Source organism: Corylus avellana, chromosome 10, assembly GCF_965113065.1.
Source record: "Corylus avellana chromosome 10, dhCorAvel1.hap1.2, whole genome shotgun sequence".
In the NCBI taxonomy this organism is placed as follows: Eukaryota; Viridiplantae; Streptophyta; class Magnoliopsida; order Fagales; family Betulaceae; genus Corylus; species Corylus avellana.
In genome coordinates, this window is record NC_142499.1 from 16631230 (window position 1) to 16648362 (window position 17133).

At 34.6% G+C, this 17133-nt stretch overlaps 1 protein-coding gene across 4 annotated transcripts; it reads left to right on the forward strand.

Annotated features, from left to right (window-relative positions):
* The first annotated feature begins 6675 nt into the window (after positions 1–6675).
* LOC132191532 (OVARIAN TUMOR DOMAIN-containing deubiquitinating enzyme 12) lies at positions 6676–16035 on the forward strand. 4 transcript variants are annotated; one of them, XM_059606604.2, is made up of 11 exons: positions 6676–6935; positions 10278–10637; positions 10729–10889; positions 11581–11654; positions 11784–11838; positions 11969–12043; positions 12148–12221; positions 12308–12356; positions 14786–14870; positions 15390–15449; positions 15533–16035. In XM_059606604.2, the coding sequence occupies exons 2-11, from the start codon at positions 10295–10297 to the stop codon at positions 15592–15594; spliced, it is 1038 nt and encodes a 345-aa protein (XP_059462587.2). In that variant the 5' UTR covers positions 6676–6935; positions 10278–10294; the 3' UTR covers positions 15595–16035. The 4 variants fall into 4 exon arrangements, with proteins under 4 accessions (XP_059462587.2, XP_059462589.2, XP_088367191.1 ...); XM_059606606.2 differs by having other exon boundaries at positions 6680–6935; positions 10275–10637; XM_088511065.1 differs by lacking the exon at positions 6676–6935 and adding an exon at positions 7046–7178 and having other exon boundaries at positions 10275–10637.
* The last annotated feature ends 1098 nt before the right edge of the window (positions 16036–17133 follow it).

The window sequence follows — 17133 nt, forward strand, 5'->3', positions numbered from 1 at the left end:
CTTTTCAAGAAATTCATATACCATGATCTTTGAAAGGCATATAGATAAGATGTTGTGTGCAGACCACCAAGATTTTTGTCTACTTGCTAATCAAACATTCATGAATGAGTAATGTCTTGTGAAGACCTAAAAGTAGTTATTAAACCAAATCATTATTTTGTAGTGGGACCTATAAGATGTGATGGAGGTTTAATGCTAAAGGACATTCATGTATTGCCTGCTCTAATCTCAATTCAAACATGTTGTTGTTTTTCTTTGCTGCCCTTCTTTGTGTTTTATTTGTGTTAATAAGTTTTTGAAAAATGTATAGTTGTTGCAAAGATGTTTGAAAAGTTAAGATGGTTATATGCTTTAAATGCTCTTTAATTGTTTAATTGGAAATCCTCTTAATTTATGTACCTATGGAATACACTTACCGATAAGTACTGAATGTTGTACATTCAAGCCCCTTAACTCGTATATGTTAATTCCTTAGCATTGTTATTTGTTTGATTTTTTATTGTTTTATTGTTTTCAGGTTATAAATAAAGATGCAATTAATTCTATTGATTTTGGGCTTAAAAGCACACTTTGAGAAGACCTAGAACAAATGATTAAGCTTAGCCAATCATAATAGAGGACTTATATGATGTAGTTAAGTTTAATCAAATAAAGGAAGAGATTAAATCGGAATTTCTCTAATTGGAGTCAAAATCGGATTTTATTCAAATTTGGATTTTGTATACGTCTTAGTATTTGAGCCATAATTTTCTGCTCAAATATCGGATTGAGGTGATTCTAGCGGTAGTAGAAAGCTAGCTCAAAACACTACAAATCATTGTAAAATATGATTTTCCTAATTGGGACGTTTGCTATACCAAAATTGGCCCGCAATAAAATAACACAAATCTGAACGAATCTTATTCTGATTTGTACTAGGATTGCTTCCTAATTTGATTAGGAGAGTGAATTAGGATTTACAAAAAATTGTTATCTATTTGTAAAAATTGTTCACACTCGCACCAATAGATAACAATTTTTTTTAGCAAAATCATGTTTTCCCATGGCTTTTCAAACTAAAATAATAGCAAAACTATTTTAGACAAATTACATGAAATATTGCAATATATATTTTATAAGAATACGTAAATTTATTCATTTAATGAATACTTTAATATTCTTTAATTGAAATTGGGTGAATGGTTGAATCGAGGTTCCACGCCCTGCTTCTCGAAGTCACAGTAGCAAGTGACATTTTAATGTCACTGGAATTGTGCACACCTTTGAGCCATGTCTCTACGACACATTGTGTCAAAGTTGGTAAATGAACATCATGCTCAACTCATGATCAATGTGTAATGTTATTCGAGTTAGGATTCGTGTATACGAAACGTTTCGTTTAATTATTGAGTCAAGCTTATACGAGCCGAGCCCAAGCTGCTTGCTCACTTAACACACCTATACCCATTTAACAATTAAGTTGAAAAAGCAAATTAACAAAACCAACAATTGCTACAAAAATTAACTAGGGAGAGAGAGAGAGAAAGCAGCGACCTCTTGAGATGGGCATTGAGGAGGTAGCGGGAGAAGGTGGTTTTGGAAGAGTTTTTGGCGCCGCATAGAAGAGCAATGGGAGGCGGCGAAGTGATCGAGTCGTACGCTCTGGAGTCTGCAGCCTCGGACCATTCCTCGGGTATGTAGATGTTCGGCAATGGGCTTTCTCGTTCTAAAAGCGAAGCCATAGCTTAACTTACTTCTCTATTTCTCTTTCCCTCTAGTTCGCTTTGTCACCTATCTTTCTCTCTATCGCGTATAACCAAGCCACTACGCGAGAATATTTTCAATGATCTAAAGGCAACTTCAAAGAGTACGAAGGCCCAACTCTCGCCCCTTAAGTTCAAGAAACAGTCAGTTCCGTATGCACTCACAAATGTCTGGACTATACAGTATGGAGAAGCCCAACGGTGGTGACAGGGTTTTAGTGGAGGAGACGGAGGGCAACGAGACTGACAGGTTGTACGGTGATAATAGGGACAAAGAGACCCACTGGAGGCGAGAAGAGAAGGAGAAAGGAGAGCTAGTACGGCATTTTCCGTCGTCTGATTTTCGATATTTTCTTTCCTGAAGGAGAGTAGCGAGGGCGTGTTTCGCTGCTGCACCAAAAAGCCGAGCCGCTGCGCGAGGTTGTGCCTGTTCTTGTTGTATTGGAATGAAAAGGAACACGTTGATTCTGTGAAGAAGGTTGTCTAGGTTGAGGCCCAACTTTTAGATTCGTCCAGTAAGACGACGTACGAGCTTGGCTTGCGTACGGCACTGACTGTTTCTTGAACTTGAAGGGCGAGAGATGGGCCTTTGTAGTCTGACGCGACAGAGAGAGAGAGCTATCAAAGTGGACCAGAGAGAAACAGAGAAGTGAGTTAAGCTATGGCTTCGCTTATTTAAATTCTACTCGAGCTCGAGCCAAGCTCAGGCACAAGCTTAAAAAATGTGTTCAAGCTCAGCTCACCAAGGACTATCCCTCCAACTTTATGTTAGAAGCTTGGTCAACCAAGAATCAACCAAGGCATCTTCCATGAAACCCTAAAGTTCTTGTTGTTAGTTTTATATTGGCTCATTCGGTGTTTCTAATGTAATAGTTTGAAAATGAGTTCATGACTGAAGAATTGAAGAAAGAAGTTGGTTTAAACCTTGTGCGTCCGGACATGACTTCTAGAGACATCAATTTGCAAGACATGTCCGGACATCTAGAATATGTGTCCAACCATGATTTTCAAAGACTTCAAATTCACAAGGCCTGTCCGGAAAGCTTGAGGATATGTCCGGGCAGAAATTTTAGAGAGTTTATTCAATACTGGATGTCTAGACATTGGGACTTCATGTCCGAACATGTATGGTTTACAATAGCCCGTAACCCTAGCCATTTCCGGGCATGCATTAACCTTGTCTGAACAAAGCCGCTTTATTTTAACTTAATTCTATTTGGAACATGACTGTGCTGAAGTCTATGCATAGGGGGACTGTCAAGCGTATTTTCTTTTACGGATTCTGAGTGTGAATCCTGGTGTGCTAAGAGAACTACTGAGATTTAAAGCGTGAGGCTTTTTTTTTTTTTTTTTGGTCTCTCTTAGAGTTATAGTTGAACCATTTTTATTCCGTTTTTTATACTTATGTTTGCGATTTCGACCGTGTTTTTTATTCCGTTTCATCTTATCTTCCCTCAAGTCATTATGATGAATTGGTGTGTATTTTATGCACATAACTATTTTATTATGTGTTCTATTTTCCTATGTATTACAACACCTCGATCTACACGGCAAGCCATCATGGCAAGATCCTCAAGATATTTCAACCAATTGGCCTCTAAGATGCCACGTCACTCGCACACATTAATGCCATTCAATGTCACTTCTTTAGTTCCCAAGAATAATCAACACCCTAATACTCGCCATAATAAAGGCCTCATCAACATTCTATATGCCGACTTGCCGAGGCCATGTGGCACAGAGACTCATAAGGGTGATTCGCTGCAGAAATCCCCAACATAATTCCCACAACCACAAGTCAACTTGCCTGCCCACCAAGTCACTTAAGAGAAGGGGGGCTACTTGAGTAACCAAAATGTGGTAAGAACTAGTGGGCCCAGCCAAGGCTTATAGGCCCAAAAGGTAGACCAAGCCTTAACCCAAGACTCATAGCTAACTAAATAGTGCGCACACGGGAACACCTCCATTGTTAAAAGAGGATGCTCTCCAGTTCAAATAAATTGGAGACTACCCAGTTAGTTATATTTTAGGAGTATTTTTATCTTTTTACTTTTTGATGGGACGAAAATATCTCTCTAATATAACTAACTAGATATTCTCCAATTCAAATGAACTATATATGATCCTAATTCCCATTTGCGAGGGCCACAAACGAAAACAAGCTATATGAGGAATTAGGATCTACCCCATCAATGACTTATCAGTTAAGGAAATGCAGAAAAGGAAGCCAATCAATTCAAGAAATTTAAATGCAAGCAAGGAAAGTGGTCATTGGTTATCCTCCCAAGGAAAGCCAGCTACATGCTTTAGAGCCTGTTTTGAGTTGCGTTTGATAAATAAAGCTTTGAAGTCAAAAAGAGCTTTTGGGCAAAACGGTTATTTTTAACCTTTTATCAAAAGTGCGTTTTGTCTATTTTTAGGCTTTTTGGATCTTAAAAGCGCTTTTAATTTTTTTTACTAAATGAAGACTTTTTTCTTCAAACGGACTTTTTGAATGTTAAAAGCACTTTTAGGCCCTCAAATGCAATCTCAATCAGGCCCTTAACTTACCTCTCGAAAAATCATCCAATAATGAAAAACGATCGACGTATCCAAGATCATAGGAAATAGAATTGCCACATTTAATAGGTGTTTCGATACCTAACGACACTTGCCTTACCTGCATACTTACCGACCAAGGACAAGCCACCTCTACAAAAAGTGAGAAAAATGGCAACTCATGTACATTTTTCCTTTTTATTCGCTTACTTACATTCCGCTTGTGCTTACATTTTGCCAATTTTACTTCTTAAATTCACGTCTATTAACTTAAGCATTGGAGGTAGTTCATCTGTCACCACTAACTTACCACTCTAACATTTAGCTTTCTTGCAGGTCTTCGACATCGGAAGTTTGATTTGCGTGGTCACCGTATAAAAATTTTAAAAAATAAATAAATCCAACATTACAATATGTTAGAATTAAAATCTTAATGTTTGAGACTTTTGAAGGCCACTCGTATTGCCTTTATAACTTTTTTTTTTTTTTTTTTTTTTTTTTTTGCACACTTACTAAAGACATCTTCCATGATGAGGGTGATGTCCCCCCAACAATGTTTGTTTCTTCTTTTTGGTCTTAAAAAGTTTGTCATAGTACATCTTGGCTGACATTGATTTTAGGATAAACTTCGCATACACGCATAAAAAGTAAAACACAGAAAATGACTTTTCTTAATGCATTGGTAACATTGACTTGAAGTGAACGGCCTCCATAAAGTGATCAACCAACCCATCATACTTTACAAGAAAAGGTTTGGTTAATTGTTGTTAAAAAAAAAAAAAAAAAAAAAAAGAAAGAAAGTATATTTTAACTTCTTTTTTTTTTTTTTATAAAAAAAGTAAAAATTAAATTAAATCTGATCCATTAAAAACTACAACTCCAAATTCATAAAGACTTTGCCACCCTACCTAGTATGTTTATAAGGCCTTAGAGTTTAGGATGAAATATTCTCGTACTTCTTGTTGCATCACAAAATATTATTATAAGGATCCCAGCATACACGACACCTCTTCATTATTGAGAAGAAAAAGAAAGATTCCTAATTGATTGATTGAGCGAGTGATTTTAAATGATATGACACGTAAGTTTTATGACCAAGGAAATACACTAACTTTTTCTTCAAGTTGGGTCCGATATTTTTTTTAAAAAAAATAATTGTAATTTATTAAATTAATATGTGTTTAAAATATTTGTAATTCTGACTAGTAATTTTAGCTCTCAAATTACTAAATTAGAAGAAAAAAAATATCCAACAAAAGATTGACAAATTTTTTTTACAAATTGGGTTTAACGAATTTTTCTATTCAGACTCTAAAAGTAGGGCTGACAATTTAACCTGCAACATGTAAACTCAACACGTAATTTTAGAGTTAGGGTTTATGTTAAACGGGTTCGAGTCGTAAACAAATCACCCGTTTAAAAAATGCGTCAGGTCGTGTCAACCCACAGGTTCACAGGTTGACATGTTTGACCCGTATATATATATTTGCTTGGTTTTTAGAATTTTGCCATTTTGATTTGGTTATAAAAATTAAAATGACTTTAAACAAGTTCACGGGTCATCTCTTGTCGGATTGGAACCTATTAACATTTAGATTAAATGTGGTTGTGTCATGTCAATTTGACATGATACATTTATTTAAACAGATTGCACGTGTCATATTGTGTTACCTATTAAGAAAGCATGTCGTGTTACAGTTTAAGTGTTCGACATGTTTAGTTAAACGTGCCGTGTTCAAATTTGATATAAATGAGTTCGTGTTATAAATAGATTGACGCGAATCCGATATATATTTTCAAAGATTAGATTGAAAAACTTGTCTCCCACCCAATTTGTAGAGAATTTCAGTCCACAAAAAGATTGGATATACTTTGAAAAGTTGAAATTTTGTCAAAGAAAAATAATTTGTCAGTGCAATAGAGTCAAATTTGCCGACTTTAGAAAATGGGGATGTTAAAACTCTACGACGGCAAATACAATGTATTTAATTTGGAATTATATATAAAAATCAATAACAATCTGACAATCTATAGTGCGTTCCACGTGCCCTTTTTTTTTTATTTGACCTTAATCTCCTACTATTATTTTAATTAATGCAACAATTAAGTATGACGCCCAGGAGTCAGGCGTACGGGGCCCATTCGGCCGTTAACCTTAATTAAATCTTTGATATAAAGGCCAGCCTGTTCGTGCCAAACTGCCGCAATCACAGCCGTCCGATCTCTCCCATTACATTATTCAAAACCAATCGCATCTGTTAATTTCCTTAAACTCTCAGATCCAACCTGGACAATAAGATCCCACCGCTCATCAGCTGCCACGAAAGCGACTTTCATAGGTTTCTTAAATCTCAAAAAATAAATAAAAAGGTAAGAGAAATACCCGCTAAAATCACCGCCCGGTTACGTCCATTCCAAGAAAATCTAAACCGGGAAAACCTGCTGGAGTGGAAACTGTATATAAAGGGTGTGAAGTGCGCCATTTTCCATTTTCAACCTCATTTTTGTCTCAGTGCTGCATCGTTGTCATTGGCATTCATAGCTTTCCGTGTATAGTGCAGAGCCTAGAGAAGCCCTTATTTTTAACCCATTTTGTGAACAAAGCGCAGGGTTTTGTTGATTGTATTGATGCCCAATTTAAAGTGATTGATTGGGGTGAGTTTTTTACTCTGATACCTTTCAGTTTCACTAAGCTTCAGTGATGAATTACTGTATTGTGAATGATTGGATTTGGGTTATTGTTTTGGTGTACTTTTTTTTTTTTCTGTTGGTTTGAATGATTGGAGATTCCGTGTATACTGCAGAGCCTAGAGAAGCCCTTATTTTTAATCCATTTTGTGAACAAAGCTTAGGGTTTTGTTGATTGTATTGATGCCCAATTTAAGGTGATTGATTGGGGTGAGTTTTTTACTCTGATACCTTACAGTTTCACCATGCTTCAGTGATGAATTATTGTATTGTGAATGATTGGAGATTTGGGTTATTGTTTTGGTGTACTTTTTTTGTGTTGGTTTGGGTTAAATTTCTTCTGGGTTGTGGATTTGGATGCTTGAAATTTGGGATGGGTGCATTTGAGAATTGTTTGAAGCCTGATTTGGACTAACTCTATTGTTCTCTTTATTTGTATTGTGATCGGAGATGATTTATTATCTTAGGTGTGAAATTTTATATGGGGTTTGTTCGATTTATGTTCTTGCTTCTTGAATAAGCTCTTATATTTTCTTCCTTTCTCTCTCTATTATTCTTTTTATAATTTGTGATTTATATCGTCGTTGTTTATAATTGTTTGTCTTTAGTTAACTTCTATTGTATTTTGAGCTGCAAGGTTGCACAATTCATGCTTGTATATATCTCACCCAAAATTTGGTTTTTAAAGGGCTGACTTAAGCGCTTATCTTTTCTTTCTTACTTTCTCTCTCTTTCTAATTTGTGATTTGTGATTTTTTTTTTTTAATTTATTTATTTTTTTTTTATAATAATTGTATGTCTTTGATTAATTTCTATTATATATTTTGAGCTGCAAGGTTGCACAATTCATGCTTGTGTATATCTCACCCAAATTTTTGTTTTATAAAGGACTGTCTTAAGGCTTTATTTATTTTTTTATTTGTGGAGAGAGAGAGAGGTTATGTAGAGTGTTCACTTTATATTAAAGCAAAGGAGATGGGGGGTCGATGTGGTGAATAAAGACGTGGTGTCCAGTGAATTAATAAAGGATATGCCTACAGCTTTGGTTGTAAAGTTGTAGTAGCCATGAAATATAGTAGTCCGTGGGTTCAGAGTATGTTGTCTGACTGTTATAAAAAATAAATACAAATGATGTAGCTTAGATTGAAATGGCAATGAAATAATTCGTTTGGGCCACCTACACTTTTTAAGGCTTTGATAAGTTGCTTTGGAGAGTAATGGTAGTTTGAATTTCTGTGTTAAGCTGCTTTGTTAACTATGACCAAATTAAATAGTTCAACGTGCTATATGTCTTTCCATGATATATAAAAGATCCTATAAAAACACAGTTTACTGTATAATAAAATCTGTTTTTTTTTCCTATGGTATGTAAACTAGCAAAATGTTATCTGCTAAGAATTGTTGCACACTTTTGGGAAGGAATGTGAAAGAAATTGTCCCAACTATGAATTAAGTAAATTATCTATTCTTCCTTTTTGTAGTACAGGTTGTGTATCTCGTGGCAGAATATATCTAAAATGAACTCATCTGTTAAACAGATTGGACAGGCTGATTTAATTCTTTTTTTGTTATTGTGCTGATTTAGGATTATCGTTTTGTTCTAATTGGCTTTTCTATATTCTTATAACAAAATAACTTCTATAGGGACCTAGCACAAAGTAGGTCCTTTGTGCCCTCCAATAGTAGGTAGGCCACATCAGCTTGGAGCACGAAGATAATTTAAGATGAAAACACCGGATCACACCTACCATCAACCGAAAGAACAAGAGATCTAAAACCCATTGCCCTCTCAAGAGAATACCACCCACTGCCTCCGTTCCTTTGCCCCACTCAACTCCACCGCCAATTGCCAAAGCCCATTCAAGAGGCACAAGAGAATGCTCAAGAAGTCTGAAGTTTTAATGTCTAAATGACATAACATGCAAATTTGCTAACCGGTTGATGTATGCAACCACACACAGATCCAATGTTTCAATATGACAAATAGCTAATTAAAAAAAAAAAAAAAAACTGGCCATTTGTTGTTGGGTGTCCACTTGTTTGAGTAATAGCCGACCGGTGGTTTTTCCTTCTTGGTTTCTCTTCCTAGGTGTTATTAATGATGCTTGGGCCTATATTGCTTGACTTCGAAGAATACCGTTTTTGTTCTAGTTTTTTTTTTTTTTTTTGGTCTCCACTTGTCACCCCTAACGAACGAGGAGGGATGGGGAGAGTTTTTTTTTCCTGCCCTATGGGAAGGAAATATGTTCACAAACGGATTAGGCTCTGAAGTATTGCGTGAATAATTGCTTGGAGAACTATTCGCAGTATATTTTCTTTGTTGGGTGTTGCGTCTCTTGAATTGGCTTCGGCAGTGGAGTTGCGTGGGATGTTGAAATGTAGGCGGTGGGTGGTGTTCTCTTGAGATGGCAATGAGTTTCAAATCTCTTGTTCTTTTGGTTGAGGACATGCGTGATCCGGTGTTTTCATCGTAAATTGTCTTGGTGTTCCAAGCTGATGTGGCCTACTACTATTGGAGGACACAAAGGACCTGATTTGTGCTAGATCCCCATAAAAAGTTATTTTCTTTTTGTAATGTTTTGGGGATAGTCAAGCTTCTCCTCTCAGTCATTTCATGTTGGACCAGCAGCTACTGTATTTTTTTTTTCCTCTTTATGTATTTCTCACTGTAAACTGAAGCATCTTCTAAACTTTGGACAATTATAATATGAGAAAGGTTATTTAGTAGACTATCATACTACTACCATACAACTATGGTGATATGGCAATAAAAGTCAGCCATTGATTTTTTCTTGTTATAAGCTCTCATTAATCCAATGGTTGATTTTTCACTGCCACATCATTATAGTTGTATGACAATAGTATGAGAGTCTACTAAATATCATTTCTCTTATAATATACACAAACATGTAGTAACTTTTAGCAGAACTACTTGAGGTGGGGATCATTGCTGTAAATGTTTTGTGTTATGAATGATTCTTTTGTTTACCAGCTGAGGAAGAACTCAATTAGTAGGCATGCCATAAATTGTGGGAGAGTGGACTTCGTTTTTTTTTTTTTTTTTTTCGCCTAGTATTCTTTGTGAAGTCAACTACCCTACTGTTTAAAGCATATATTTCATCCTTTGGTCTTCAGTCGTTAAGTTAAAGCACAATGCCTAGTTTGACAAGAATTATTGCATGTTATATTTATTTCTAGGTTTATGATGCTGAATGTTAATTGCAAATTTGGTTGAATATTAATTTCTCATACATAACTAAGAGCTATTTGGACTGATTATTCTAATTGGTTTTGTGATCCTGAAAGCAGTTGCTTTTGGGACTGAGATGGTTATGTATGAACTTTTAGACGGCAGTCATGAACATTCGGGTGTCATGCAGTGGGGCCTTCGACTTCTTGATGGTGATCCAATCAATTCTGGTTATTACGGGCAGATAACACATCATACTGCTGATGACATTTATAATGGGCACTATCAAGAGCATTATGATACAGATGGTAGCCTTTTGGAGAATGATGAGGCTATTGCACGTACGCTTCAAGAAGAATTTTTGCAGCTGACAGTGTCAGAAGCGTCTGGATATTCACATGCAAGAGAAGAGAACTATCAAGAGTCAAATCTTGAACATGATTGGCATAGTCCATCACCAATGAACTACTATTATTCAGGTATTCAGTTAAAAGCTACTGCTCAGATACGTGTGACAGGCATCAGCTTGCTTATATTAGTTGTCTTGATCATTTTTACTACAATGTGCAGACCACAATTATGGCCAGGAAGAAGCTGACGATGCAGAGCCTTCCACTTCATATACTAGCACTGGTGATAGAGAGGAGTATTCTGATTCTTTGGAGCCAACCAATGAATTTGCACTTGATGATGAAGTAGGCAGGAGACTCGATCAAATGATCCCTATTCCTGTAAGTTTAACCCACATAACATACCGTCAATTTTAAGATTTGGTATAGCTATTGAAGAAATATACTGAAGTTATTTTACCTTTTCTTTGGCTATTCAGCAGGTTGTTCTTTGATCAATTTAATGATTCTCCATGGCTATTCATTAATGAGCTTGTTGTGATAGTTTAACTTTTAAGAAACTTCTACATTTTTTTTATATTTAATCAATTGATATATGAAGTGGTTAACAAATTCTTTGTTAAGTTATCGATATCCATATTACTTAAAAAATTGATGTTGGGTCTGGAATTAAGGGATAGAGAGCATGTTATAGTTCTCGAGCATCAGATTTCAGATCACCTTACAGTATGATGAGAGACAGCTCTTTATTGATGTGATCCTGAAAACTTAAAATTGGTAATTAGAGGTAGCTACACTTTTTATGTTTTGTTTTTCCTTGTCTTTTTGATAAGTAAGCTTAGACCTACCCCACATCTGTGCTTCATTACCTGCTGAGTCTAGAGATTTAGATGCATCAAAAGATTTTGAGTTTTGTCTCTTATAAAAATTTCCTTTCGCTTGGCCCAATTTGACGCATTCTCTGATTGCTTATTAGCTATTAACTTATGGTATGATTTTCAAGTTTTCTTAACTTTTGATGCCTGTATGGCTATGGTATGTGTGGCACTTAACTTTATTTTATGAGTTACAGCATGTTCCTAGGATCAATGGAGAAATTCCTTCAATTGATGTAGTGACTTCAGATCATCAAAGGCTTCTTGACAGGTATAATATATCATGGCATATCAATGCTTGTCTCTCTCTCTCTCTCTCTCTCTCTGTTATGCTGTCTCTAATGAAGTTATTTTAAGATATGAGCTTGATAGTTGATGCTAATCTGTGCTGTATATTCAGATTGCAGATGTATAACTTTGTAGAGCATAAGGTTCAAGGAGATGGTAATTGTCAGGTTAGTGTATCCTAATTTTTAAGCATCCTAGCAATTCTCGTCAGGATCTAGTAGTTTGTAATATATATGGTGTGCCTTAACAGTAACATCTGTTGAATCATACTTACTATTTTAGAATTTATTTTTCCAGTTTCGTGCTTTATCAGATCAATTACATCACACACCTGACAACCACAACTTTGTAAGGCAACAGGTCGTGAGTCAGGTTTGTTGTCATAGAATAGCTACTTTTGCTTGTGTCAAGTTGAATTTCTCAGAGCTTATTAGGATCTTGATTTTATTATTTACTTCAATGGTTTGTTTTGTCAGCTTAGATCTCACTCAGAGAATTATGAGGGATATGTTCCCATGGAGTATGATGACTATTTGGAGAAGATGTCCAAGTACTAATCAAACCCTTTCCCTTTTATAATAGTTGTTTTTAGGCCAAGGATGGCTGAATGTTAAACTTTCATTTCAATGGTACTAGGAGCGGTGAGTGGGGTGATCATGTCACATTGCAAGCAGCTGCAGATTTTGTATGGTTTCTGGCAATCACTTTTCCTTTCTTTGAACTCTTGTCAGGTTTTGTCTTTCTTTGTTGGTTTTATGAATGTTGGGAGGTCCTATCATTAATGTGTTGTTTCAAAGTTTTTTTATATATATGTGTTTTCACTCACCCCTAATTCCTAAGCATATGGAATTATGTTTCCGAATTGACAAATAAAGTGAATTTAATATTTCAGCTTATGATGCATAACTTTGGCAGATTGAATGGTTTTCCTTTTTGTATCTCACATCTGGTAAATTTTTTACTAGCCTTGGTCTTGGTGGCATTCCATTAGGTCTAAAGTTTGAATCTCCTTAGGTGCAAACAATTTCTTGAGGCTAGCCCGCCGATGAAGCTGGAGTATTACCCGATCCGTGTGGAGGGGGCGCTTTACATGAGTTCGAAGTTTACCCGATAGGGGTGGGTACATGAAGTGGTCTTGCCTTGGAGGGGTTCCTCATCATAAAAAATAAAAATAAAAATAAAAATAAAAAATTAACTTGTCAAACATTGATCCAATTCTAAGCTTGGACAACCGAATAGTTTGCCACTTCAAAATAATTGGATCATAAAGCTTTTGATATCTAACATCGAGTTTTGCATGTCTGGTGCCAGGCAAAAATAGGATTGTTCTAACAGCATATGATAGCAACAAAAATTAAGAACTTGAGACCAAAAAGAGAACTTAGGAAAAGAGAAAATAATGATTAGGAAAGAGAAACCCTAGTCACCCCAAAGAAGCAAACAGAGAATAACTCTAAAAGATTGAAATTTTATTGATACCTCAAAACTAAATTGAAAAATAATACACACCTACCTTTATATAGGTTAAGTTTAAGTATTTTCCAAGCAAAATACTTGGAGGAAAAAAAAGAAATAAAAATACAAAAGTAACCATAAACTTGGAGACAAAGAAAATTACTTTTAGAGAAAGTAAAAGATATTATTCTAAAAATAATCCTCAAATATTATGCACGATCTTTTCTATTCTTGTGCATATCTTTTTTGTTAAGATATTTCAGTGCCATTAATTTAGTACCTGACAACTTAGCTGCTATCCTCCTGCATTCATCTCCCCAGGTTGGAAAGAATTCATCATCGAATTTGAATTATCTTTTCCTCGATCTTTTGGATGTCCAATCATTGCCTTCTATCACATTCTTCTCAAGAGCAAAACAGCTTGATATCCAAAAGAAAGACCACACAACTACTCACCACAAGACTCCGAATATCAGCATGAAAATTCTTCGCACCATATTGAGATAATTCAATCTTCATACAATCTTCATTTAATCTTTATTTATCTTCTCATATTCACGTGCCATAAAAATCTCCCAAGAATGATCAATTATTTCTTCCTCTTTGAAAATAAAATTTTCCTCCACTGCTTAGGAATTGTTAGTAGGAGAATTAGACAAAAAATAAAAATAAATATAAATTATCCCAAGGAAATCAACAAAAATAATTTCCTCAAGACCCAAATCGCATACTTCACTCTCCGAACTTTTAGCAAACATATGATTATCTCAATTTTGTTTAACCTTTGGATCATATGATAAAGAACTTATCTCTATAAGATTGTCATCATTGACATATGTATTATAAGTTGGTGGAGAATTCCAATCCATGAAACATTGAAAGGCATCTTCAATGTCTTCTTTATATTGGAACTCTTCATCAACAAACTCATCTTCCTATTCTACATAAGATAGATCAGGTAGATGGGTTTGAGGTTGAAATTTTATTAATATTTCAAAACTGAATTGAAAAATAATACGAACCTACCTTTATATAGGCTAAGTTTGAGTACTTTCCAATCAAAATACTTGGAAAAAAAGAAAGATATTAAAATACAAAAATAACCCCAAACTTGAAGACAAACCAAATTACTTGTAGAGAAAATAAAAGATATTATTTTAAAAATAATCCGCAAATATTATGCATGATTTTTTCTATTCTTGTGCAGATCTCTTCCGTTATTCCGTTAAGATATTTCAATGCCATTCATTTAGTATCTGACAACTCTGTTGTTATGCTTCTGCATCAATTTCATTTTTTTTTCTTGTGTTCTATATTGTTATCAAATCATATTATATTTTGTGTTTACCAAAACAGTCAAGATACTGTTCTTAGCAGATATTTAAATAACTGTTTTTAAACTGAGAATTTATCCATACATACACAGCAGATATGTGTGAATGTGACTAATTCTGGAGAGTGCTTCGACAAAGCTTCTCTTTGACTCTATCCTCTTTCTGAACTGCTTTTGGCCACTCTCTCTTTCTATAACTTTCTTTTTAGTCCACTGATTTTACTTCTTGACTGTTACCTTCAAGAGATCACTATTACATAATTATCAGCAAGGGAATATGCACATTTTATCCATGACTAATACTTGTAAAGTTTTTCTTGTTTCAGTATGGTGTGAAAATTTTTGTTATGACATCTTTTAAGGATACCTCTTACATAGAGATTCTTCCAAATACCCAGAAGCCAAATCGAGGTAAAAATCCAGCTTTATCAATTTTTTGTGAGAATAGGTTTTGTTTGATCTTTCTGGTTCATGGTAACTTCGCAAAGACTTTTGTGCTGATTCTACTTGCCAGTCCTATATTCAATTCTCGGTTTCTAACTTTCTTGCTCCTTTTCTTCTGCTTCTTTTTGCCTGGCATCATGCTTTTCTTGGTAATACTGTTGAACCTCAACCTGAATTTTATATTTGTGCCTGATCTACTCCCGTAGTACCTTCACAAGTTGCTTTGTGGTTTTCAAAAAACTGGTGCCACTTTTAACAAGTTTATTCTCTGTTACATGGATATTTCACCATGGAGAGCTAAATGTAGGCTGTTTCTTTCTTTCTTTTTTCTGTCATGATCACATCAGGTGGTAGGATATAAAAATTTCTCTTTTGTTTGGGTTTTGATTCTTTTTTTCTTTTTAAAATTAATTATGTCAGCTTTGGTGTCATTTAAATTTTACATTTCATCACCATTTAGATTTATGCAATGCTTTTGTTTTGCAGCTATTTTCTTGAGCTTTTGGGCCGAGGTGCATTACAACTCAATCTATCCTCCTGAAGGAGGTAATTATCACCATTTCTTTTTCTGCTTGTTTTTTTTATGGCTTTGAAAATGATGCAGCTTATTGTTTTGATTTGTTATTCAGATGTGTCCACAAACGAGTTTAGAAAGAGGAGAAGGTGGTGGATGTTCCGGAATAAGCATTAGGAGATTTCTGGGTGGCATGGGGCACACATCCCCCATTTTCTTGTGGCTGCCAAGTTCTCATACTTCCTCAATACTCATCTGTGTTAAATTATGCCATATGATCATGAAAGTCGAGTCGCACATTGAATGAGTGAATTATGAAGGCATATATATGTCAAAGTCCTACAATGGTTGTAAACTAGATGAGATTTGGTTATATATAAGTGATTTTATAGAGCTTCAATTGTAATTTCGGCCTAGTCATTTTTGAATATAGTACAAATGTGGCTGACGCTTTTATAAGTTGTGACAATGGTATGAGAGTCAATGTAATAATGGCACGTGGCATCGGAGCCAAGAATTGTAAGCTTTAATTTGTAACTGTTGATTAATTCTTGTGCCATTTCCACAATCATATGATATCTCTAATGCATATATATTTTTAGAATTGTTTGCTCGTGATATTATTGCATCTTTTTGAAAGAATCCAACTTTCGTTTATTTTCTCATTTAATTCTTTCTGAAATTGAGTGAAGTGTAAATGATTATGCAAGTATAAATATTGCTACTGAAGAGTTTATAAGAAAAAAAAAAATTGATATCTCATAATAAATGAAAAATTACTATCATGCTTCAAGAAACAGGCGACAAAAGTTGCATAAAGATGGTATAAACATGAAAAATTGCTAAATGTTTGCAAACTTAGAACAATTTAATTTAATAAAATCCTCTAGATTTTTTAAAATGATCTTATCATGAAGTTTTTAAAATGCTTAATATTATTATCAAATTAAATGGTTTAGATTATGCCATTTAAACATTTACCACTTCTAAAGATATTAATATTAATTTTATATTATTATACTTAGTAGTAATATTTAGATGACAAAACCTGATATACTAAAAAAAAATTTATTAAGATTTTGTACACTTAATGGTAGATTAATCTTAAAAAATTAAGATAGAATGATTTGAAAATCACATTGGAGGTTTAAAGTTAATCATCATTTGAGCCTCATGAAAAAAAAAAAAAAAAATTACAAATTGTGATTGGTTCGAGATTGATTTACCTCAACATAAATTACTGATAGATGCCTGTCAGTTTTTCCATTTGTATTTTCTTTTTCAGAGCTAAGGACGAAATTAAGAACTTAACTCTAAATGGGTCGAAATGCTTTGAAATTTAGCAAAAAATAAAAACCTTGTAGTGTGCAAATAGAAGGAGACTAGGAGAGTGAGAATGCAGGAAAATGAAATTTAAACAATGGAGAGAAGGAAATTATAATTTCTCATGAGTCGTAGAGCTCTTTATGGGGTTGGACGGTGTCGTTTGCAGTAGATAATCAACGACTTGGAAATTATTACAAGCTTATTGCAAACTTTCACAGCTCTACGCCTTTTATGCATGCTGACCAATAATAATAATAATAATAATAATAACCAACAATGATATGCCTTTAGCATGATAAAATGTTTATCAGCTGAACCTTACCCTACATCCTATGTGGCTGCAAATGTTATTATTAAGAGAAATTATTTATTTCCTCCCATTATCATTTT

What these genes read in the sequence shown, in the direction of transcription:
- LOC132191532 (XM_059606604.2), top strand. Translation starts at nt 10,295, where the DNA reads ATGGTTATGTATGAACTTTTAGACGGCAGTCATGAACATTCGGGTGTC. An exon ending in AATGAACTACTATTATTCAG is followed by an intron (nt 10,638 to 10,728) that starts GTATTCAGTTAA and finishes TACAATGTGCAG; the next exon opens with ACCACAATTATGGCCAGGAA. An exon ending in CATCAAAGGCTTCTTGACAG is followed by an intron (nt 11,655 to 11,783) that starts GTATAATATATC and finishes CTGTATATTCAG; the next exon opens with ATTGCAGATGTATAACTTTG.